Source organism: Hylobates moloch, unplaced genomic scaffold (assembly GCF_009828535.3).
Source record: "Hylobates moloch isolate HMO894 unplaced genomic scaffold, HMol_V3 SCAFFOLD_2, whole genome shotgun sequence".
Lineage (NCBI taxonomy): Eukaryota > Metazoa > Chordata > Mammalia > Primates > Hylobatidae > Hylobates > Hylobates moloch.
In genome coordinates this window covers 83,718,558-83,743,728 of record NW_026652277.1, presented here as the reverse complement: position 1 = coordinate 83,743,728, position 25,171 = coordinate 83,718,558, and the positions used below count along the sequence as shown (strand labels likewise).

Genomic DNA, 25,171 nt, shown 5'->3' with positions numbered 1-25,171 from the left:
AGGTGCAGGACACAATCTCCTAGTGTGCCGTTTTCCAGGCCCGTTGGGAAAGCGCAGTATGAGGGTGGGACTGACCCGATATTCCAGGTGCAGTCTGTTACCCCTTTCTTTGACTAGGAAAGGGAACTCCCTGACCCCTTGTGCTTCCTGAGTGAGGCAATGCCTCGCCCTGCTTTGGCTGGCGCACAGTGCGCTTCACCGACTGTGCTGTACCCACTGTTTGGCACTCCCTAGTGAGATGAAACCGGTACCTCAAACAGAAATGCAGAAATCACCTGTCTGCTGTGTCGCTCAGGCTGGGAGCTGTAGACTGGAGCTGTTCCTATTCGGCCATCTTGGCTCCACCACCACTTATACATAATTTAAAAAGCCAAATGATAGCTTCTAATAAAAAATAGCAGTTCCTTACCTTACCCTTCACCAAATCCAAGCATCTTTCCCCACAAGCAACAACTTTCAACTCTTTTAGTTGAAAGAGTTGAACTCCAAACTTTAAGAAATGCATTTTATTTATAAATCATCCAGTCTCAGGTATTCTGTCCTAGCAAAACAAAGTGGACTAAGACAATTAGGTTTGCTAAATGTCAGCTGGATCCTTAACTACAGTGAAGTAGTTCTGATACCCTCTTGAGTTTATTTAATTTCTTCTTTTTAAATTAAAAATGTATACAACTGCTGAAAATCAGATAATTTTATTTTGTTGTCCACAATGTTATAATTAAGGCATTGGTTTACAATGGCTTACCTTATTTTCTTAAAAATATTTATTTTTCTCATTATAAAGGTAACACATACTCTGTCAGCCATCGATGCTTAACAGGCCACTCCTAAAACTTAGTGGCTAAGTCAACAACGTTCTTCATATAGCTCATCTGCAGGTCAGCATTTAGGCCAGTGACAGCTTAGCAATTCTGGTCTTGTCTAGGCTCCCTCATAGGTCTGTAGTCAGTTGCAGGTCAGGTGTGGGTTGGATTTGCTGATTTTAGTCCGGCTTTTTCACCAGTTATGGCTGGTAGGCTTTGGTCTATCTGTCCCTTTATCACCCTGCAGGCTAGCTCAAGCTTGTTCACCTGATGGAAGCAGAGGTTGTAAGGCCCTTGAAGCATAGGCTTGGAGTTGACATACTGTCACTTCTGCTATAGTGTTTTGGCCAAAATAAGTCACAAAGTCAGCCCAAGTTGAAGAGAAGGACAAATAGACACTATCTCTTCATGGGAAAAGATGCATACTCATATTGCAGAATGGTTTGAATATAGGGAGATTTGGATTGTATCTATCGTTTAGTCTTTTATATATGTTTGTACTGAAAAGTACAAGCAAAGATAAAAGGAACTCATAAGTCCATCCTCTAACTACTGTTGACTTTTTGTTGTATATACTGTAGGACTGTTTTATCTATACTTTTAAATGTATATTATTAATTTATTTAAGTTTCCATTTGATTACAAATCATGTTTGTTTATTTCATATTTATTCTTTTATGAAGTGGTCAAGTAGATTTCTATTTCATTCTTAAAATTGCATGGTAGCATTTATTGTAAATCTACAGTTCCAGATATCTAAAGCAAGCAGGACTTCAGCTAATAGGCAATTATTCTATTTTGTGATGAGAAGGCCCTGACTTAGTATTGAGTAGCAGGAAGAATCAAAAGGTGTTCAGTCAACTGACAGTGCAATTGCCTTTGAATTTGTTTGTATATCTTCTGTGACTGAGTTAATAAACTGAACTATTCATGGAATAGGACCCAGTGGGATTTTCTTATACTATGGTATATTTTTAATATTATTCACTTTTCAGGCTAAGTTTGACCATAAGCAGATATCTATTTTTGATCATAGCTTTAAGGTATTTACATTGTCAATGACTAAGCTTAACCTATGTGGTAGAGTGATTTATTTTTGTTCCTGAATAAAATTTTAATATCATGAGTCATGTGTTTTTTTGTAAAAAGTTCCAGCATCACAGAACTATATAGCATAATATAGTGAAAGTTCCCTTTCCCTACTGGCTCACTTTGAACTCCTTTCCTTAAGCCTTTTTCTTTGCTTTTATATTTACATACATATGTGAATATATAGAATACATTTACTTCCATGTCAACAGATTTTGTGTATGTAACATAAAAATATTGTATTATAAACATTGTTTTATAACTTGCTTTGCAAATTATTTTCTATCCATTTAGTCAAGTATGTGAGTGTATAAAATGTACACACACACACATAATACAAATAAGAGCATGGTACAAATATTGTATAACTTGCTTTTCTTACCAATATATTTTTGATATATTTCTGTATCTATTCACATAGCCTTAGCTGGTTTTTATATTCATAAAACCATATTCATTTTATAGTCATAAAATTTCTTCACATGTACCTTCACATGTATCCTTTCCCTATTATGGAACAACAAGTTGTTTCTAAATTCTGGTTATTTTAAACAATGTTGAAGAAAACATCTCTGCTTGTATATATATGTGTATGTAGAAGAAGAAAATTACGGCTGTGTTCTTTATTGTAAAAACTCTACAACCTGTATCTCTTAATCCCTTTCTTGCTTTCTCTAAGCCCCATATATTCAATTTAGCCCTGAGTAATGCATGATTGACGAAACCAGATGCTGTGTGTTTAAACAGCAGTTAATGAAAAACTATGGAAGGATAGGGAATCATTGCCACAGGTACTGTGGGGAGGCAAGACTCAATAAAGTAACTATTTGTTAACTGAAATCTAAAAATGAAAACAGGAAATATTTGTCAGACATTTAACTTGGCAATTGTAAGAGTGAAAACCTTGTGTTTTTATTCATTTGTGTATCAGAATTTGCCGTTTTTTAATTAAAAGAGTTTTTTTTTAAGAGCAGTTTTAGGTTCACAGAAAAATTGAGAGATAGACATGGAGATTTTCCACATACCCACTGACCTCAAACAAGCATAGCCTTCCCCGTTGTCAACATCCCCATCAGAGTTGTACATTTTTTACAATTGATGACCTGTGTTAACACGTTGTCATCACTCAAAGTCCATGGTTTACATCAGTGTTCACTCTTAGTGTTGTATCTTCTGTGGGTTGTATAATGACATGTATCTACTACTATAATATCTTGCAGAGTATTTCCACCGTCCTAGAAATTTTCTGTGCTTCATCTGTTTGTCTCCCCTCACTTCAACCCGTGGCAACCACTGATAGCTTTATTGTATCCACAGTTTTATCTTTTCCAGAATGTCATATAATTGGAATCATACAGTATGAAACCTTTTCAGATTGGCTTCCTTCACTTAGTAATATGTATTTAAGGTTCCTCCATGTCTTTTCAGGGCTTGATAACTCATTTCTATTTAATCCTGAATAATACTCCATTGTTTGGAAGTAACACAGTTTATTCATACACCTGTAGAAAGGTATCTTGGTTGCTTCTAAGTTTTGACAGTTATGAATAAAGTTGCTATAAACATCCATGTGCAGGTTTTTGTGTGTAAGTAAGTTTCAACTTATTCATCTAGCAGTAATTGTTTTATAAATTTGGGAGCACCAGTGTTAGGTGCATATTATTTAGGATTGTGATATTTTCCTTTTGGAGTAGTCCTTTTATCATTATGTAATATCCCTCTTTGACTTTTTAAATTGTTGTTGCTTTAAAGTCTGTTTTGTCTGAGAATATCTACTCCTGCTTGCTTTGGTTTCCATTTGCATGTAATATCTTTCTCCGTCCCTTTACCTTAAGTTTATGTGAGTCCTTATGTGTTAAGTGAGTCTCTTGAAGACAGTAGATACTTGGTTGGTAGATTTTTATTTGTTCTGTATCTTTTAAGTGGAGCATTTAAGCCATATACATTTAACATTAGCATTGAGATGTGAGGTACTGTTTTATTCATCATGTTGTTGCCTGAATACCTTTTTTTTGAAAGTTGTCTTTTTTTTATAGGCCTTGTGAGATTTATAATTTAGGTAGGTTCTATTTTGGTATATTTCAAGGTTTTGTTTCAAGATTTAGAGCTCCTTTTAGAAGTTCTTGTAGTGCTAACTTGGTAGTGGAGAATTCTTTCAGTATTTGTTTATCTGAAAAAGACTTTATCTCTCCTCTATTTATGAAGGTTAGTTTTGCTGCATACAAAATTCTTGGCTGATAATTATTTTGTTTAAGGAGGCTAAAGATAGGACCCCAATCCCTCTTGGCTTGTAGAGTTTCTGCTGAGAAATCCGCTGTTAATCTGAGAGGTTTTCCTTTATAGGTTACCTGATGCTTTTGCCTCACAACTCTGAAGATTCTTTCCTTTGTCTTGACTTTAGATAACTTGATGACCATGTGCCTAGGAGATGATCTTTTTGCAATGAATTTCCCAGGTGTTCTTTGAGCTTTTTGTATTTGAATGTCTAGATCTCTAGCAAGGACAGGGAAGTTTTTCTCTATTATCCCCTCTAATAAGTTTTCTGAACTTTTAGATTTTTCTTCTTCCTCAGGAACACCAATTATTCTTAGGTTTGGTCGTTTAACATAATCCCAAATTTCTTGGAGGCTTTGTTCATTTTTCTTTGTCTTGCGGTTAATTTGTAAGCCTTGTCTTTGAGCTCTGAAGTTCTGTCTTCTACTTGTTCTAGTCTATTGTTGAAACTTTGCAGTGTATTTTTATTTCTCTAAGTGTGTCTTTCATTTCCAGAACTTGTGACTGTTTTTTCTTTATGATATTTATTTCTCTGTATACCTTTTCATCCATATCCTGCACTGTTTTTTTTTTTTTTTTAATTTTCTTTAAGTTGTTTTTTTACCTTCTCTGGTACCTCCTTGAGTACCTTAATAATCAACCTTCTGAATTCTTTATCTGGCAATCAGGGTTTTTTTTCTTCGTTTGGATCTATTGTTGGAAGCGAGTGTGATCTTTTGGGGGTGTTACAGAACCTTATTTTGCCATATTACCATAACTACTTTTCTGGTTCCTTCTCCTTTTGGTAGACTGCTTCAGTGGAAAGATCTGGACCTCAAGGGCTGCTGTTCAGATTCTTTTGTCCCGTGGGCTGATCCCTTGATGTGATGTTCTCCTCTTCACCTGGAGATGGGGCTTCCTGAGAGAGCTGGACTGCAGTGATTGTTATTGTCTGTCTTGCTTTAGCCACTCAGCGGGGCTGCTGGGCTCTGGGCTGATGCTGGGGAATGTTTGCAAAGACTCCTGTGAGGTGATATGTCTTCATATCTCCTAGCTGTGGATGCCAGCACCTGCTCCAGTATAGGTGGCAAGGGAGTTAAGTGTACTCTATGACAGTCCTTGGTTGTCGTTTTGTTTAGTGTGCTGGTTTTTTCGAATGCTGGTTATGCCAGCAGTGAAGTTGTTATATGGACAGACTTAGAACCTCTGGTTAGTCAGGATGTTGTACATGATAGAATTAGCTGTTTTCTCCTTTTTTGGAGCAGGGTTATTCTGTTATGTCTTGAGTTGGTTGGCCTCTAGCCAGGAGTTGGCACTTTTAAAAGAGTGCCAGCTGTGGTAGTAGAAGGGGGACACAAGTTTGTTCTTCGTTGGCCAGGATGAGTACTTGGGTTCTTCAGGCAATGGATGGGGCCCTAGAGTTCTCAAGGGTTTATGTATTTTGGCTCGGGCTGCCAGGGTGGGTAGTGAAAAACCATGAGGTGGGGGCAGGCCTAGGCAGGTCTGAGCTCAGACTCTCCTTGAGCAGGGCTTGCTGAGGCCACTGTGGGTGATGGGGTGTGGTTCTCAGGCCAATAGATTTATGTTCCAGGGGCATTATGGCTGCCTCTGCTGTGTCATACTGGTCGCCAGGGAAGGGGGGAAAGCCGGCAGTGACAGGCCTCACCTAGCTCCCACACAGCCAGCAAGGCCAATCTCACTCCTGCCGTGCCCCACCAACAGCACACGTTGGTGTGTATTCAGGCAGCTGGGGAAAGGGGATAGATCTTGCCCCAGACTACAAGCCTTCCTGCTGAGAAAACAAGCAGGGCTCTCAGGCCTTGCCCTTTTCCGTCTGCCTGCACCATCAGCTGTGGCTTCTGTGCTTGTATCTGCAAGTTGGATCTGCACTTCCCGTTTGCCCCCTGGACTCTGCTCAGGAAAATTTGTACTCAGTTGAAAGTATTATGAAGTTCAGCTAGAAGCTTCTTTCATCCTATGGCCCCTCCCTAATTCCACTGGCTGCCTTCCCCAAGGACCCCTGTGAGATAAGTCAGGGATGGCTTTCTCTGGTTTGAGCCGGGGACTGGGAGTGCCTACAGGGCACTTCCCTCTCCTTCTTCTACTTTGATATTTCACTTGGCTGCCTAAATCCATTTTAACTTCAGATGAGGTTAAATTCTTCTCCTGTGATCTGGATTTTTAGGTTCCTCAGTGGGGATGTCTGTTCAGAGGCAGACTTTTCCCCCTCTCACACTTTGGGAACTTACAGTTTTTCAGCTGTCTCATGGAGTTTGCAGTGTCAGACTACTTCTTTCAATGGGCCTGTGAATTTTTTTGGTTTTCTTGGTAGGTTCCTGTGGTGGTTCTTGGAGGAAAAGTTTACAGTGTGAGTCTCCACACACTGTTCTGTCTGTCCAAATGGGAGCTACGTGTTAGTCCTAGCTTGTATCTACCATTTTCTCCATGTTGGTAATTTAGATCTTTGTATTTCCTCTAGCTTTTAAAATTTTAGTAGCATAAAATTTTCTTTGCAGTATCATTTGATTAAATGTATTAATACATGTATTTAGAATCATGCCTGACACATAGTAAATGCTTAATAAATTTTAATGGTGTTATTAAAAGTTGTTGCTATTATTATCATAAAAAATCTCCAGTGATTTAATATTAACTCTTAAACCTAAGCTTTTATTTAGAATGTTGAGGTATGAGAACTAATTAGAAGAAGTTTTCTAACTCATTAGAGAGGGTGGGGGTAAGGGTCTATAAAACATTAGCAAGCGGGGTCAGCTGATACTTAGCCAGTTTCAGGGTTAGTCTAAAACTACCAACAGAGTAGGCAACCTATAGAAGGGGAGAAAATATTTGCAAACTATGCATCTAACAAAGGTCTAATATCCAGAAACTGAGGAACTTGAACAAATTTACAAGCCAAAAACAACCCCAAGCAAAAAAGTGGGCAAAGGACATGAACAGACACTTTTCAGAAGAAAGACAATCCTGTAGCCAACAAGCATACGAGAAACTGCTCAACATCACCCATCATTAGAGAAATGCAAATCAAAACCACAATGAGATACCATCTCACACCAGTCAGAATAGCTATTATTAAAAAGTCAGAAATTAAGAGATACTGGCCAAGTTGTGGAGAAAAGGAACATTTATACACTGCTGGTGGAAATGTCAACTGGTTCAGCCATTGTGGAAAGTAGTTTTGTGTTTTCTCAAAGAACTTAAAAAAGAATTACCATTCAACCCAGCAATCCCATTATTGAATATAAACCCAAAGGAATATAAATCATTCTGCCATAAAGACACATACACGTTTATGTTCATTGCAGCACTATTCACAATAGCAAAGACATAAAATCAACCTAAATGTCCATCAATGATAGACTGGGTAAAGAAAATGTAGTATATATACACCATGGAAAACTCTACAGCCATAAAAAAGAATGAGATCATGTCCTTTGCAGGAACATGGATGGAGCTGGAGGCCATTATCCTTAGCAAACTAACGCATGAACACAAAACCAAATACCACATGTTCTCACTTATAAGTGGAAGGTAAGCATTGAGTACACACAGAAAAGAGAACAACAGACACTGGGGGTCTACTTGAGGGTGGAGGGTGGAAGGAGGGTGAGGATCAGAATAATACCTATCACTGAGGTTGGTGGATCGCTTGAACCAAGGGTTTGAGACCAGCCTGGGCAACATGGTGAGACCCCTGTCTCTACAAAAAAATACAAAAATTAGCCAGGCGTGGTGGTGTACTCCCGTAGTGCCAGATTCTTGCTAGGTTGAGATGGGAAGATCACTTGAGCCTGGGAGGTGGAGGTTGCAAGTGAGCCGAGATTGCACCACTGCACTCCAGCCTGGGCGACAGGGTGACACCCTGTCTTAAAAAACCTTTGGAACCAACCCAAATGTCCAACAACGATAGACTGGATTAAGAAAATGTGGCACATGTACACCATGGAATACTATGCAGCCATAAAAAATGATGAGTTCATGTCATTTGTAGGGACATGGATGAAACTGGAAACCATCATTCTCAGTAAACCATCGCAAGGACAAAAAACCAAACACCGCATGTTCTCACTCATAGGTGGGAATTGAACAATGAGAACACATGGACACAGGAAGGGGAACATCACACTCCAGGGACTGTTGTGGGGTGGAGGGAGGGGAGAGGGACAGCATTAGGAGATATACCTAATGTTAAATGACGAGTTAATGGGTGCAGCACACCAACATGGCACATGTATACATATGTAACCTGCACATTGTGCACATGTACCCTAAAACTTAAAGTGTTAAAAAAAAAACCTCCAAAACCCCAAAACCCAAAAACCAAACTACCAATTGCTTACTATGCTTATTACCTGGGTGATGAAATAATTTGTATATCAAACCCCCCTGACATGCAATTTACCTATATGGCAAACCTGCACATGTACCCTTGAACATAAAATAAAAATAAAAATAAAAAAAGATTTTCTGAAAAGAGAGGAATTGTTTTTGCAGTTTAGTAGCCATTGATGGGGTGGTTCAGATTTAGCAAGAGAGGTGGATAGAAACAGTTGCTGGGTCTATGGTCATATGAGGGCCACTGTGGTACATTTTTAGTCTTTCTGGGACTCTTAACAGATTATTTAGAATTATTTACAACATATTCTAACATATTTGGGAGTGTATTTTATCATTTTAAATCAAGCCATAATCTTCCACTTTTTGACTACAGGCCATTCCTAATGTGTTTCTCAGAATGTGTGCAACGTCAAATATCTGGAAGTCAAATACTTACTTACATTTAATAAATAGATTTCTTTACCAAGAGAGCTAAAATAAAATTCTATTTAAACTTCACCTTTTATACACGGTTGTCAGTGATATAGTTTCCAACATTTTATATATACCTTTATTTTTTTTCTTTTTGAATTGATCAATTCAAGTGACTTAAATGCACTGAGCATCCAGCTGAGGTTAAACATTTACTGTGTGCAACATAGCAAATAATTTCTTACTTGACCCTTACTTATTCTCTTTGGTGATAAGAGTGTTTTCACTTTTCTGTTTTTTACTTAGAAAGTATTAAGGGCAAACGAGAATTCTAATATTATAGAAACATTGCTGGGCCGGGCGCAGTGGCTCACGCTTGTAATCCCAGCACTTTGGGAGGCATGAGGTCAGGAGATCGAGACCACGGTGAAACCCCGTCTCTACTAAAAAAAATACAAAAAATTAGCCGGGCGTGGTGGCGGGCGCCTGTAATCCCAGCTACTCGGAGAGGCTGAGGCAGGAGAATGGCGTGAACCCGGGAGGCGGAGCTTGCAGTGAGCCGAGATTGCGCCACTGCACTCCAGCCTGGGCGACAGAGCGAGACTCCGTCTCAAAAAAAAAAAAAAAAGAAACATTGCTATACAGGCAGTGACATTAACAATGCCCAAACTGAACACTTAACTAGCAGAAAGGGTGTTGAGCTTCCATTCTTATAGCTAGCTTATCTTCAGAATTTCAAATTTAGAATAAAAGGCATATCATAAGCCCTTTAGGAGTTTTCATCTACACTATATATATAAGTGTGTGTTGAGCATAAGTTGAAAATATGAAAATTTAGGTCTGCGCATACTTAGAGGCAGATAGGTAGAAAACACTAAACTCTTAAGGCCATTAGGTATTTAGTAATTTTCATGTATATTTACTTTTTAAAGCTAGAAATAAAGTTGTAGGCTTATAAAAATTACAGTTGAGAAAATTTTCTCAGTAATATATAATTTAGAACATTTATTAATTTTATTAATACCCTTTCAGCATCTCTCAGTGTTGAACTTGAATTTATGAATTCTAGCTAATTTATATATCTCTAGCACTGAATATAGCTAGGGTATGAAGTGATTAATATTGGACTACAAATAATAGTTTCTGGCTATGTAAGTAAACTTGGAGTTCTTCATTTTTTGTAGTATTAATCCATGATATAATATGAAGGAATTTATGTTCAAGAAAAATACAGATTTCTAATGGAGGAGTGATATACAGCAATGCACTGAGGCAGATGGTGGATGATAAGTATGTATAGATCCCACCTGCTTTATGGAATGTAAAGCTTGATTTGTGTGTAAAAAATTAATTTGAGAAAATGGTAGGGAATTGCTGGGAGTCTGTGAGAGAATTCTAGATTTAACACTTTGATTAGTCTCAGGAAAAACAGCCATTATATAATCTTAGGTTATATTTTCTATTTTTAAACAAATATGGCAAGCATAATACCTCCCTTTTAAAAATACACAGTTTTTGCAATTTTTCAAGAATTAGGGAAAGGATCAAGCTTGATATATGTTTATATTTAATATTTCTGAAACCCATTTTGGGCAGATTTCCATCTACTATTACAGTGGTTATGAGCTTGGACCGCAGAGTGGCCACACTATAACCGAGTTCTTTAATTTGTCTTTGCCTGTTTTCTCATCTGTAGCATTGGGATAAATCTAGTATCAGTCACATTGAGTTGTAAGGATAAAAGGTGAGATACTTTAAAGGTGCTTAAACATGCCTAATATGTTGAAAGGGCTCACTAAATATTAGCTTTTCTCATTATTATTAATATATTGGAGTTTTCTTTATTTCTCATCAAAGGTGACCTTTTCATCTAAGTGCTATTTATAATTTAAATCTCTGTTAGGTCTTTGTTAGTTGTCATCCTCACACTTGCCCTTCTGTGTTTTCTTCTGTAATTCATGGGCTGGAAACAAGTAAACTGTATTTTCCTCACCCCTTTGCTAGCTGAGTTTCATTAGAGGATGGGAGGAAGGTAGAAAGGAAGCCATTGAGGTTTTTGAGGCACCTTTGGTAGTGGCAGCTGAGGAGAATTTTTGCAACCTACTCATCTGACAAAGGGCTAATATCCAGAATCTACAATGAACTCAAACAAATTTACAAGAAAAAAACAAACAACCCCATCAAAAAGTGGCCGAAGGACATGAACAGACACTTCTCAAAAGAAGACATTTATGCAGCCGAAAAACACATGAAAAAATGCTCATCATCACTGGCCATCAGAGAAATGCAAATCAAAACCACAGTGAGATACCATTTCACACCAGTTAGAATGGCCATCATTAAAAAGTCAGGAAACAACAGGTGCTGGAGAGGATATATTAAACATGAAAGACAACTGCCAGTAAAACTGGTGATAGGAGAACTGTTGCTACGCTATTAAATGCTGCATACTAGAGAGTACAGTAAACAAACAAAAAACCCTAAGGGTAATTGCAAAGATTGAACAAGTTGTGTTATAAATGTGGCCAAATTTTAATGTGTTGTGTATTAAATATACTGATGCCTATTATGGAATGTCAGTCTCATCAAAGCTTCTTTTTTTGTTTACATTAAATGAGACAGGGAGTCTTAAGGATTTGTTTAAACAGCTAAGTTGCTTGATCACAGGTTATCCTAATGGAGACAGGGAAATGTAATGAAGTTAATTGGAAATTTTGTAAGAAATATGAAGGTGTCTTATCATATCATTACTTTTGTGACTTGTATTTGCCAACTTTTTTTTTTTTTTTTTTTTGAAATAGAGTCTCGCTCTGTTGCCCAGGCTGGAGTGCAGTGGTGTGATCTCAGCTCACTGCAACCTCCATCTCCGAGGTTCAAGCGATTCTTATGCCTCAGCCTCCCAAGTAGCTGGGATTACAGGCACGTGCCACCATGCCTGGCTAATTTTTTTGTATATTTAGTAGAGATTGGATTTCACCATATTGCCCAGGCTGGTCTCAGACTCCTGACCCCAAGGAGATCTGCCCATCTCGGCCTCCAAAAGTGCTGGGATTACAGAGATGACCCACTGCACCCAGCAAATATTTGGCAACCATTTTGAAAAGATTCCTAATTTATCTCATTATGCAAAAGAACTAAAGTGTGAGACTTACCAGTTAATTATTGAAGAAAAAAATTAGACTGCATTTGAGTTTAAATGGGTCCAAGACTTTCTGTTTCAAGTAATGTTGCTGTTCATTTAAAAATAACAGGTGATTTTTTTTTTTATTTTTCAGTGTTACTCAGTGATAATAAGAAAACATTACCCTCTGAAACAATAACAGTATAAAACATTTACGACCTTAAAATCATGTTTTATATGTGCAAGTATCTCAGTTTAAGAAGTCTCCTGGCCAGGCGTGGTGGCTCATGCCTGTAATCCCAGCAGTTTGGGAGGCTGAGGCTGATGGATCACCTGAGGTCAGGAGTTCAAGGCCAGCCTGGCCAACATGGCGAAACCCCGTCTCTATTAAAAAATACAAAAACTAGCTGGGTGTGGTGGCAGGCACCTGTAATCCCAGCTACTCAGGAGGCTGAGACAGGAGAATTGCACGAACCCGGGAGGTGGAGGTTGCAGTGAGCCAGGACTGCCACCGCACTCCAGCCTGGGCAACAGAGTGAGACTCTGTCTCAAAAAAAAAAAAAGAAAAAGAAAAAAAAAGTCTTCTGGTTACATGCAAGATATTAGCTGATTATGACTTGATATATTTAGACTGTTGATTGGTCATTGGTTTTCATTTAGTGGTCAAGAGTGTCTAGCAAAATGCTGACTGGCATATGCAGACACTGAATTTACATCTTCACGTATTCATGTATCCAGGAAGATAAGGAGGTCATAAATAGAATACCAAATGTGGTTTTGCTTCTTTTACAGTTAGAGGGCTTTGTTAATATCCTCATTTTCTTCATTTGTACTAGCATTTCCAAACAATTTGTTTCACAAGGAAGTATCAATGTATAGTGTCTCTGTCAGGCCTTGCATTAAGCCCAGTTTCTCATAGTCAGTTTTCAGTGACATTTCTAATTTGATGTACTTTCTACTATATCACAACTTATTTTCCCAGCCATCTAAGGGAGACTTGTTAAGGTGGGTCAACCTCATTTTTGTTTTTGATTTTAATATTAAAAATTTTGTTAAAATTTTTATTTTGAAGTACTTCAAACAAAAAGATTGCAAAAATAGTATGAAGAATTCATATGTACCTTTCACTCAGCATTCCCCCATGTTAATTAACCTCATACATAACCATGGTAGTATTGATCAATACCAGGACATTAGCATGGATACAATACTATTAACTGCTCTATTCACTTAATTCCAGTTTTGTTAATTGCCCCACTAATGTCCTTTCTTTGGACTGAGATTCTATACAGAGTCTATTTATTGTTCTTTCTCCTTAGTCTCCTTTGTTCCGGGGAAGACAGTTCCTTTGTCTTTTTTGTCTGTCATGGTCACCACATTTGGTCAGCTCTTTTGTAGACTGCTCCTCAGATTGGGTTTGTCTATGTTTCCTCATGATTAAACTCAAGCTATGTCTTTTTGGCAAGAGTATTATAGAAGTGACAGAGTGTCCATTTCAGTGCATCATATGAGATGATGTTGACTTGTTTTTACTCTTCTGTTATGAATATGTACCCCACTGCTAAGAATGCCAGCTTTTAGCCTTTGTGCATCTAATTATATTTATTTTTCAAGATTTTCCTTTTTTAAATGGTTTTCTTTATTTGCTGCACTTCATTTGATCTCTCACTTCTTTGCCTTCCTTTTGCCATAATACTCATTAAAACCTTGTCATGCTTATGGCTTGAAAGTCTATATTATGTTGTAGGAGCTTCACCCACTGTTCCTCCCAGGAGTCCTCTCTGGTTTATTCCCTTGGGACACTGAGACTTATTATACCAATTTATTTTGTCCAAACATGCTCTCAATAATCACTATGGGTTAAATACTATGAAAGTTTGGCACTTAATTATTATTTTATTTATTGAAAGTTAATTTTATCTTCTAATTAGATGGTATCTTCTTGCCAGCATGGACAATTCTACAGATTTTTTTTTTTTGATTACTTGGAGAGAGAAACAAATATTTTTAATTGATTTAGTCTTTCTAATATAGACTGTTAATCTTTAGATTTTTCGATAATTTAAGGTGAAGAGGAGAGGAAAAGATTGGGTAGAACTGTATTTAGGGAATAATTTTAAAGTGATTACTAGAAGAAAGTGCACTTAGTTTTCTTTTTTATATATTCTTTCTTATCTCTAGCATCAGTGCTAAAAGTAACTGTTGGTATAGAAGTGAAAATTGTCAAAAAAAGACTGATTAATAACCTCAAAGCTGAAAGGAGATCACTAATTCAGAAAATGACATTTGTAATATAGAAATCCAGTATTAGTTTATAGTTAATTATCAGTTTTATACAGAAAATAATAGTGATAAGAATAACTCTTTTTTTAGCCTTAATGACTCTGTCATGGAATTACTTCAAATTGTGATGATATTTTCTTCTTAAGAGCTGATTAATTTAATGTGTTCACACTTTGTTCCAATAATGGTCCTAAGATTACAGGTGGAATACTGGGACACAAAAATAATACAATATTTTGTCAGAGATGACCAAACTCACTAGATGCAGAGACAAAGCCAGAACTGGGTTTCTGCTTGGGTAGATTTACCCCCCTCCTACCTTTCCCCATTAGACTGAATTTTAACAAACCAGATAGGCTTTCTCAGGTATGGAGACTTCAAATATGCTGTCGTAATCAGACAGCACGAGCTAACATATATTAGAAATATGCTTGACTTCATTTTAAATAGAGAACATTTATGTTTTCTCACTATTTCATGTGTAATGCAATATGAATAAAGCCCTATCCGAGTTTCATGTTTGTGGGGAAACTAGCATTACCGCAGATTAGTGACAGGGCAGAGAAATGACCTTATTATCTCTGTAATGGCAATAGTGTGCTTCACAGGGAAACTTGTGTTGTTAAGAGTGAGTTGTTATTTTGTTGCAGATGCTTTCTACACAAGTTATTATATTAAATCAGAAGGATTGGAAAGAGCTATCTATGGACTTAGGAATATAATTTATAAGTTTCAGTATTCACCTTTACTTGAAATACCATGTAGATTTGATTTTGTAGATGTATACACAAGCATAAACATGGTTTCACGCTTGTGTATACCTTTTCTTTCTTTATGGAATATCCTCTCTATTTTTCTTGTGTCAAGTACCTCTGTCTCTAAGACCCACAGCAGTCGTATCCTCCGTGATGAAACCTTCTGTCCCTGTAACCAAGTTGTTACTTCCCTTTAGATTCCCAGAGCAATTTGTTCCCATTGCTATATTATGTTTTTATTTGTTGGCTTATAAATCTATTTCCATCTTTGTAACTCACAGTTGAGCGTGTGCTTCTCAGTGGCAATTCAGTTTTTCAATTCATATTCCAGCATCTTGCATGATGCCTGCATATATTGAGTATGTAGCAACTATGAAATGAAAAATGTATTTTAAACTTGGTATATATATATATTATTTACACACCTCACCTCTTCCAAAAATGTGTTTAAGATGTATTATAAGCAATATAGCAAATTAGAAGACAACTGGAAGAAAAAAGGAGGAGGATGGGAAATAGAATGGGGCCAAGGATGAGCAAATTCACAGCATGAATCTCTAAGTGAATGTGTAGTATGAATGAGTGCGTTTGCATGTACACGGAAGTGTATATGTGGAAACTTACAATATACATTAAAAAAATCTATCCTGTTTGATATTTGCATTTTTACAATTTTGGCCTTGAAAAGATTTCTTATTTTTCTGAGTTGTTCATTTTGTCACTATTCATCTGATGCTGAAGTGTTTCTCTGAGGAATGCTTATTAGTCCTAAGATTCTAATGTAATCAGCATGTGGTGAAATGGAGCGGCATCAGTTAGTCCCACTTCTGTGAAAATAGGAATCTGTGATATGACTGTGTATGCTGCTCTTTAGCTTCTGAAGATTTGTGCTCTAACTCCTGTCACCTGCTCTCTTTTAGAAAGCACATAGCCGTGGGGTAGGAATGCAAGAAAGCTAACTTGGAATAATAACCTTTTCCTGGAATAAATATGTTTTAAATTAAATTTAACTAAGAAGTACCTATGAATTCTAGCTTGCTCTCCAGGTGACTTGTTTGCCAAATTTAAATAAATGAACACGTTAAAATTAATTCTTACTCTCCTGTTCTCAGGATAACGTTTAAGCAAATCTAAGAAGGGTTTTTTTTTTTTTTCTTATTCTCAGTATGGTGTTTTAAAATAGAGAATAAAACTTTGTTTGCTTTGTTGTTCCTTAGTTAATTGTTAAAATAATGAGGCCTTATTATTTGGGGTAATTTATTTAAGACAATAGAGCAATTAATTGCTCATTGGCAACCTGACAAAGGAAGTGGGCCAAGATGCCAACCCATTTCTTGTGGTCTGCCAGCCCTTAGAGTTGTGTGTTCCAGGGATTTGCTAATCACCAGCTAGTAACTGATTTACAAGGCGGGAAAGACAGGAGGACTCTTGAATCATGGCCACTTACAAGTAAGATGGAATGTGTACTGGCTTTAAGCCTTGTCTACTGGCATTCAGATGTTGCTGCCAGGGGAAAGACTTGATGATGGCAAAGAGCCTATGTGCTATCTTTGGTGCGTTTGTCCGATGTCATCAGCATTGTTCTTGACTCTCACTTTAGTTTAACAATTAAGACCTGCTAAGTAGAATATGCTGCTTCAGTGATATATGTGTGCCTCCCTGTTTGTCCACTTGCCTGTCCATTCGTCTATCCATCTGTCCATCCATCCATCCATCCATCCATCCATCCATCCATCCGTCTGTGCATCTATCCATGCAATGAATACTGGGGTTAAGCCATCAATGAATGGGCTAGAATTAACCGCTGAAAGCACTGTTTACAATTGGGGCTGGTAATCTTTTCCTGTAAATGAACAGATGGTAAATATTTTAGGTTTGCGGACCATACTGTCTCTGTTGGAACTAGTCAGTTCTGCTGTTGCAGGGTAGAAACAGCCATAGACACTGTGTAAATCAATGGCATGGTTGTGAGCCAATGAAATGCTGTTTACAAAAAAATCAACTTGCAGCTATAGTTAGCCCACCACCCCTCATTTAGACAGTGGAAGTATCTGACTCACCATAGTTTGGGAGCTGCACAAAAACTTTTAAAGAAGTGTATTAATGCTTGTAAATTTTCTAGCACTGCTTTATGTTCCAGGTTTGTTAGCTTAATTATTGTCTATTTTTGGATTTATCTAAAAATGTGATTTTATAGATTTTACTGTTTTCTTTTTTTATTTAAACATATTAATAATTTAAATGATATTCAGCTCTCACTGACATTGATTATATAAATGTTATTAGATTGGAAATTACAAAAAAACAAGGAATAAAATTCACCGCTGTATCACCCATAAAGCACCCATTACATTTAATAGTTTTTACTTATAAACGTGATTTTAAAAACTACTTTGACATGGAAATATGGTCAAGATATATTGATGAGTGAAAAAAATGCAGATTGTAGAAGAGTTCTGAACAGTGTGTACAATGTGATTCTATTTGTGTAAAGAAAAAATATTATATATGCATACACTAACATATGGTAAATATCTGAATAGATATGGAATCAGTTCTTAGTTTTCAAGCAAATGAAATCAACTCTCCAATATAAGCAGAAGAAATTTATTGAAGGATAATAAATTACTCACAGATTTCTGGAGTCCCTGAGAATCAGGTTTAGAGGCCATATATCTAGAAGCAATATCCCAAATAACCGGTTCTGCAAAGAGGCCCTGGCAACTGTCAGTCTGAATCCTTGATACTACTAAGCCTAGATGCGGGATTTGCCTCCACTGTTAGCAGTATTCCAGAATGAATTCTAGACAGTTACTGCTCTTCTGTGTCATCAGCTTCCAATTCAGAGTCTGCTGTGGGTGCATTGGATTGCCGGAGCCCAAGTTTTGTGCCCTGGCTGCAGAGGAACCTTAGCGGGGAACCATGTGGAACTCACTTCTGTAGTGGACAAAGGGCCCTGCCTCCTAAGGTAGTGGATTTACCAAATGTAGGAAGAGGATTCAGAATCTTGGATGCCAGAAAGAATGAGAGCTGTCCACAGCAGACACCTGGGAAATTGTTAGCATTGGTTACTTCTGGACGTTGGAGTTGGAAGGGCTAACTGGGAGCCTTCCAGAGGGAGGCTTTTACTTTAATTTTACTCTTCTGTCCTTTTTGAATATACATATATAATAAAAAAGTCCGTGGGGAAAATGAACAAAAGGGAACAACAGTTTTTTCCAGCATTTCCACTGATAGTATTTTCACATAAGAACTCAAGAATGGCTAGGTGCGATGGCTCACGCCTGTAATCCCAGCACTTTGGGAGTCTTGGGGGGCGGATCACCTGAGGTCAGGAGTTTGAGATCAGCCTGGACAACATGTTGAAACCCTGTCTCTACTAAAAATACAAAAATTAGCAGAGTGTGGTGGTGCGTGCCTGTAATCTCAGCTACTTGGGAGTCTGAGAATCACTTGAACCCAGGAGGCAGAGGTTGCAGTGAGCTAAGACTGTGCCACTCCACTCCAGCCTGGGCGACAGAGTGAGACTCTGTCTCAAAACAAACAAACAAACAAAAAGGCCGGGTACGTGCCTGTAATCCCAGCATTTTGGGAGGCCGAGGTGGTTGGATCATTTGAGGTCAGGAGTTCAAGACCAGCCTGGCCAACATGGTGAAACCCTGCCTCTACTAAAAATACAAAATTTAGCCTGGTGGTAGTGGTGTGCACCTGTAATCCCAGCTACTCGGGAGGCTGAGGCAGGAGAATCACTTGAGCCTGGGAGGCGGAGGTTGCAGATCACACCACCGCACTCCAGCCTGGGTGACAGAGTGAGACCCTGTCTCAAAAAAAAAAAAAGAACTAAAGAAGGCTTCTCAGCATAACTGGGCAGTTTTATCAACTTCGTACTCAATTTTATTTTGAAATTCAGTTTATAATTTTCTCCCAGATTCAGTCATATCTATATAACTTGGTTGGGCAGAGAAGTTCATAAGATGGTTTTCTCTCAGATACCAGTGGCTTCCTTTTGGCTTGGTAGAGCTGATTCAGTTTATCTTTTTGAGGTCTACAGTATTCAGCTTTGAAAATTATGGTGTTGTCAGGGACTCCGATTGATGAAGTGTTCATAGATTTAAGGTGAAAAAATACAATCTAAAGTTTGGCCCTACTATTTTTTCCAAGCCCCCATAAATTTGCTACCTTTTAGAAAATTGATCTGAGAACTTAATTCAGTTTAATAAAGTTTTATCACATGTAATAACAATTTTTAAGAACAATTTTAGATTTACAGAAAAAGTATGAACATAGTACACAGTTCTTAGATACCACACACTGGGTTTGCCTTATTATTAACATCTTACATACATGTAGGATACAATTATTATAGTTAATAAACCAGTATTGATACATTCTTATTGACTAATGTTCCTTCTTTATTAAGATTTCTTTAGTTTCTGAAGTTTATTTTTTTGTTCCAAGATAGCTGATATAGTTTATACATTTATATTGCATTTATTCATCTGTGCAGTGATGTCATGGAGCCATATCATAAATGCTATTTCTGTTTTAAGTAATATAGAATTTAGAGAAACAAAAAATAAAATAAAGCTTTGCTACAATGAGCTTCTTAAATTATTTTATGCACAAGTGTCACCTCAGAAAAAATGACCTTTTTTTTTTTTCCTGTTCTGTAATTAGCGGAAGAGGTTCCTATAGAACCATACAACATCCCACTGTCCCAGGCTGAAGTCATACAGGAAGGGAGTGATGTTACTCTAGTTGCCTGGGGCACTCAGGTGAGTAGCATTGATCCCAACTGTTAAAACCTACGTTGTGCTTGGAAGCTCTCATTTTAAATCCTGATACATGAAAAATTCAAAACGATGTTTTCTTTATATCTCAGATTGAGTCTGGTGCTACTGATGCTAATTTCTTTTTTCCCTCAACTTTATTGATGTGTAATTGACAAATGAAATTATATATATTCAAGGTATATATGTGATGATTTGATATATGCATACATTGTGAAATGATTACCATAATCAAATTAATTAATGGATCCATCACCACACATAGTTACTATTTTGTGTGTGGGGGTGGGGGCGAGGACACTTCAGATCTATTATTTTCCCTAGTCACTGTGCTGTATATTAGATCCTGAGAACTTCCTCATCTTACAACTGGAAGTCTGTGGTACTGATTTCTGAGGGAAGGTGAGGTGTCTATATATATTAAAATGTATATGCATGTGGTGGCCATAAATATATTACAACAATGTATTAATTAAAAACACATTTCTTTTGGAATACATGTATACCCACATTACTTTCGCTGCAAATGGCTATAATCTTTTTCATCACATTTCCTGCCGTCTCTCATGATTACTTTGATGGTCATGTGGACCCATCCACTGGTCCAGCCTCAAAATTCCATATCTTTCTTTTTTTCCAGTGACCCTCTCTACTGATCCACTTCATTTTCCCCCAGGCTTGTTGTCACTTTGCTCTACCTCCCAACTTTTTCTCTGGCCACGAACTCCTATCTCTTCTACTTTTCTCTCTCCTTCTTTTAAAGATATGGTCAGTTTTTATTTTTCTGTGTAAAGAAAATCCTTATTTTAGGAAATTTAGGGCAACACAATATAAAGAAGATAACAAAAATAGTTTTCAATATCACAAGCTCCTACTTTCCTTTCCTTTTGATTTTTGGCATGGAGAGCTAGAGTCCTCATGGTTTCTCACCTTCAGTGGGGTAACTTTGCTGCTTGGCGAGTTGTATCCCATTGATAGTGTCCTTGGTGGGTGTGGCAAACCTTTTTGCTGTCCTTCTGTCCACTTTTTAATCCACATCTCTGTTACTGTCAGCTCATGACCTTACTTCTCTTTTTAATAGGGAAGTTAGGGTGTATTAGATATTAATTCACATAACTTGCTCTTCCTGTTGCTTCTAATTCTTTCCTTCTTCTCTTTGTCTTTGAAGAAGAGGTGTCTGGTTTACATAGCAACCTCTGCAAATCGGTTTCAGACTGCGTTCCATTTTACCTTCTCCGGGACTGTAGTCTATTAGCTAGTCCCTCTCTCTCCTGCGTCTTCAGTTTTCCATTTCTTCTTGCTCTTATTTAAAAAGTATGTCTCTCTTCACTATTTAAAGAATTCCTTTCTCCTTAAATACCATTACATCTGCCTCCTTTTAACACTGAACTTGAACAACCGTCTTCTAGTGTCTATATTTAATTTCTTAAATTCATTATATTTTTGTAGCTGTGAGTTCTATTCCCACTAATTTACTGTTTTTGTCAACATTACTGATCTTCTAGTTGTTTAAATTCAGCTCTTATTCCTGCTATGGTATGTGATACTGGCTACTATCCCCGTGAAATCTTTTCCTCTTAAGTTTCTGCAATACACTGTCTCCTGGTTTTCTTTCTAGCTCTGTAACTGTTCTTTTTATCTCCTTTTTTTCTTTCCTTCCCTCCATTTTTTGCTCCCTTTCTTCCTCTCTTTCTTCCTTCCTCTCCTCTTGGTCCATTTTTTTCCTTAAATGTTGGTGATTTTTACCCTTTACTTCTCCCTCTACATGGTTTCTACCTATTCGTGTGACTTCATTTACCTTCTGCGTGCCATCTTTGTAATCAGTATCTGTGGCACTGACTTCTCTCTAAGCACCTCTTTCCATCTGTTTTCTAGACATCTATACTTGTTATTTTCGCAGAATATGGGATTCAACATACCTAAAACAAATTTATGAATTCTCCATGCAGATCAATTCCTGAGACTTTAAATACTATCTCTAATAGTGATGTCAGAATTCAACTAGTTTTTGAGGCTAGAACCTTTGTAGTCATTCTCTGCGTATTTTTCTCTTTATTTCAGGTTCATGTGATCCGAGAGGTAGCTTCCATGGCAAAAGAAAAGCTTGGAGTGTCTTGTGAAGTCATTGATCTGAGGACTATAATACCTTGGGATGTGGACACAATTTGTAAGGTATGAATATAATGGTGATAGAATGTCATTTCCCTGAAACCTTTGGCCAAATATGTTGTATATTTGCAAATAATTCTTTTGAAATTGTGAGCTACGTGAGCATTTTCAATTGATTTAAAACTTTTAAATTTGCAGCATGAAAGAAAGTTGTATAAACAGCTTCATGCTCAAGGAAACAAATCACTATAGAATTTATTTTTCCTCCTGTAGTTTCCTTTGTTTAAAATATTACAAAACGGGGTCCTTTATGCAGTCATCTTGGATTGAGTTGTGTGAGTCATAGAGCATATCAAGGATGCCGAAGGCACTGTGTTTTTGACTTCTTATTAGTTATGATTCAGTAAGCTAGGTTTAATTTAGTCAGGTAAATTAAGTGATTTGGCTGAATTTTCATTTATCTTCTCTCCAAAAGTAATGGGAATGGATTTTTTAAAAACATAACTCTGTGTATAGCCTTAATACTGTGGATTACAGTCTAAGGGTTATGTGGAGATTCTGGTGCTCTAATTTACAGTTTCTATCTAAGTAGCCTCATGACCTTTGGCCTGATTACATTAATCTTGTTTTTACTATTAAGATTTCTATAGCCAGCTCCCTCTTAAGAATATAGTTTAGCTCTCATTTACCTCTTTATATCCAGTATCTTTCACACCAATGTGAAGATAATTTAAGAAGCATCTATTTTCATATTGATACAAAGAAGGTTAAGCACTCTGTTTGTAATAGTCTTATCAATTAAGTCTAGCTACATGTATTGTAAATTATATGTACCTAGTCTTAATAGATAAGTACAATAGATATATGTATGATTAATAGATACATGTAGAATTACATGTAAAATTGTAGGAAACAATGACGTGTATTATTTTTTCTTGATATACTGCTATAGTCCTAAGACATAGGGCATTTTATATTTACCACTTTTAAGAGCTTTGGCATTCTCATAGCTTTTACAGGCTATTTCTTGGGTTAGTTACATGAAAATAACCTGCAGATACTACTGCTGTAAAAGTGTAGCCTAGGATGTTTTTGGGTGAAGAGAGTTTTATAATTTAGTAGAAGATGTAAGATTTGTTATAGTAAATGTTTCTGAAGACTCACTTGACACCATCTAAACACTTGACATGCTTACAAATGATCCTGAGCCATTCTATTTGTAGTTGCTGTAATTAAGTGCAATATTTCAGATTGAGTTATTCATAGCTTCATGAAAATAATTTAATGCTTTTTGCAGGCATTTTCAAATCAAGTCAGACACCAGGTTTTCTTTCAAATAGCCAAATGTTCCAAATTATAGTTAAACTAGAGTTGGCTTCTTGTTCGCAACATGTATCCACCACTTATCCCGGAGTTTGTATTTTTAGTGTAGACGGTGCTTTTGTATGGGGATATGATGTTTTGTCACGGTGCAGTGTGGAGGGCATTCACATATGGTCAGGGCAAGCACTTTTAGAACTTTATTTACATCTCTCTCTCTATATATAATACCTTAAACATTCAAAAAACATTTGTAGCAGCTTATGGTAAAGCACATGTATACTAATACTTCATTTTGGCAACCGTGGAAGCAAAGAGAGGAGAGTTAGGGGCAGAAAGAAGGGTGAAGTTGTTTATATTTACATCGATATCAGTTTGCTTTTGCATCACTGTATTAAATCTACTGGTTGCATCTTTGTCTGATCCTAGAATGCAGATCCATTTTCCTTAGGGCTCTATCCTACTGGGAAAGATGAAAGAGGAGACAAGCGATCTCTACTGAATGAGAAAGTGATGCATCAGACCTCTGACTTATTAGCGTCATTATTTTGTCTTGTTTTGGGATGCTTTCATCCGGTTGTGACAGTGAAAGCCAGCTTCTTGATTGCTTTGTGTCTATTTGAGACTCTCTTCATTGCTGATGATGGTACCTCTCCTGTTTTTTTTTTGATGTATCAAAAGAGGTAAAATTTTGATACTTAGCTTTTTCCTCCTAGGATTTAGAGATGATTTTAAAGAAGAGGGCCCTATAACCAAATATTTATATGGAAAATGAGGGGTTTTTTCCCCCCAGAGTGAAGCTTTTTTAATTCATCTTGATGAATTCTATAGTAACCAAAATTTATATTATAATCTCTTTTAATTAGCTGTGTTTTATCAGTTGTTTTTGTCTTATGACTCATTAGATCCCTGAGTTTTATTCATTATGTGTCAACTAAACCCCAATATGTATCTTTTGGAATGCCTGATCGAGAAAAGAAAGCATATTAAAGGCAAAAATGATTTGTTGAACACACATTATCATACTCTATACACTAAAATGCCTCTGGGACACTTGAGGAATTCATACTTCTTGCTTAATCCTTGATACATGGTTTGGAAGTTATAAACCAAAATAAATAGTTGCTCGGGGATAGAGAAAGGAGCAGAGTCTTTGAATGTTGCTCAAGGGAATTAAAAAATTAGAGACTTAATGGTCCTAGAAACCACAGCTAGTTTTTCCACTCAATTCTGAACTTGATATTAAAAAGCTAAGCTGGAGACTTCTGAAAAGCACAGTAGAAAATTCTTGAGTTTTGAAGTGCTTAAGAGACAGACGCGGTGGCTCACGCCTGTAATCCCAGCATTTTGGGAGGCCGAGGTGGGTGAATCATGAGGTCAGGAGATCGAGACCATGGTGAAACCCCGTCTCTACTAAAAATACAAAAAAAAAATTAGCTGGGCGTGGTGGCGGGCGCCTGTAGTCCCAGCTACTCGGGAGGCTGAGGCAGGAGAATGGCGTGAACCTGGGAGGCGGAGCTTGCAGTGAGCTGAGATCGTGCCACTGCACTCCAGCCTGGGTGACAGAGCGAGACTCCATCTCAAAAAAAAAAAAAAAAAAAGAGACCTACCCTGTGCCGTGTGTGTGTGTGTGTGTGTCTGTGTGTAAGTAAGTGGATTGGCTTAAGAGAATCAGCTGTGTGAGTTCAAAGCCCTGAAATGAGTGGCACGTTGACACCGATGACCTATAGCTGCTTTTTAGTTGGCTACACTTGCTATTTGGTCTCAACCAGGTGTGTAGAATCCGGGTGTATAGAACTCATATTTTGTGGGGCTGTAGTGACAAAATTGAAATTTTGAGAGGATTTAAACACATACTTGACCTTTTATTTGCCAAATTCT

General features: G+C 37.2%; 1 protein-coding gene across 3 annotated transcripts in view; it reads left to right on the top strand.

Annotated features, from left to right (window-relative positions):
• BCKDHB (branched chain keto acid dehydrogenase E1 subunit beta) overlaps positions 1-25,171 on the top strand; it is a 245,549-nt gene that overhangs the window by 77,798 nt on the left and 142,580 nt on the right. For all 3 annotated transcript variants that reach the window (XM_032152583.2, XM_032152578.2, XM_058434947.1), the window contains exons 7-8: positions 19,749-19,846; positions 21,923-22,033. In XM_032152583.2, coding sequence (XP_032008474.1) covers positions 19,749-19,846; positions 21,923-22,033 — 209 coding nt within the window. The remainder of the gene's footprint in view (positions 1-19,748; positions 19,847-21,922; positions 22,034-25,171) is intronic.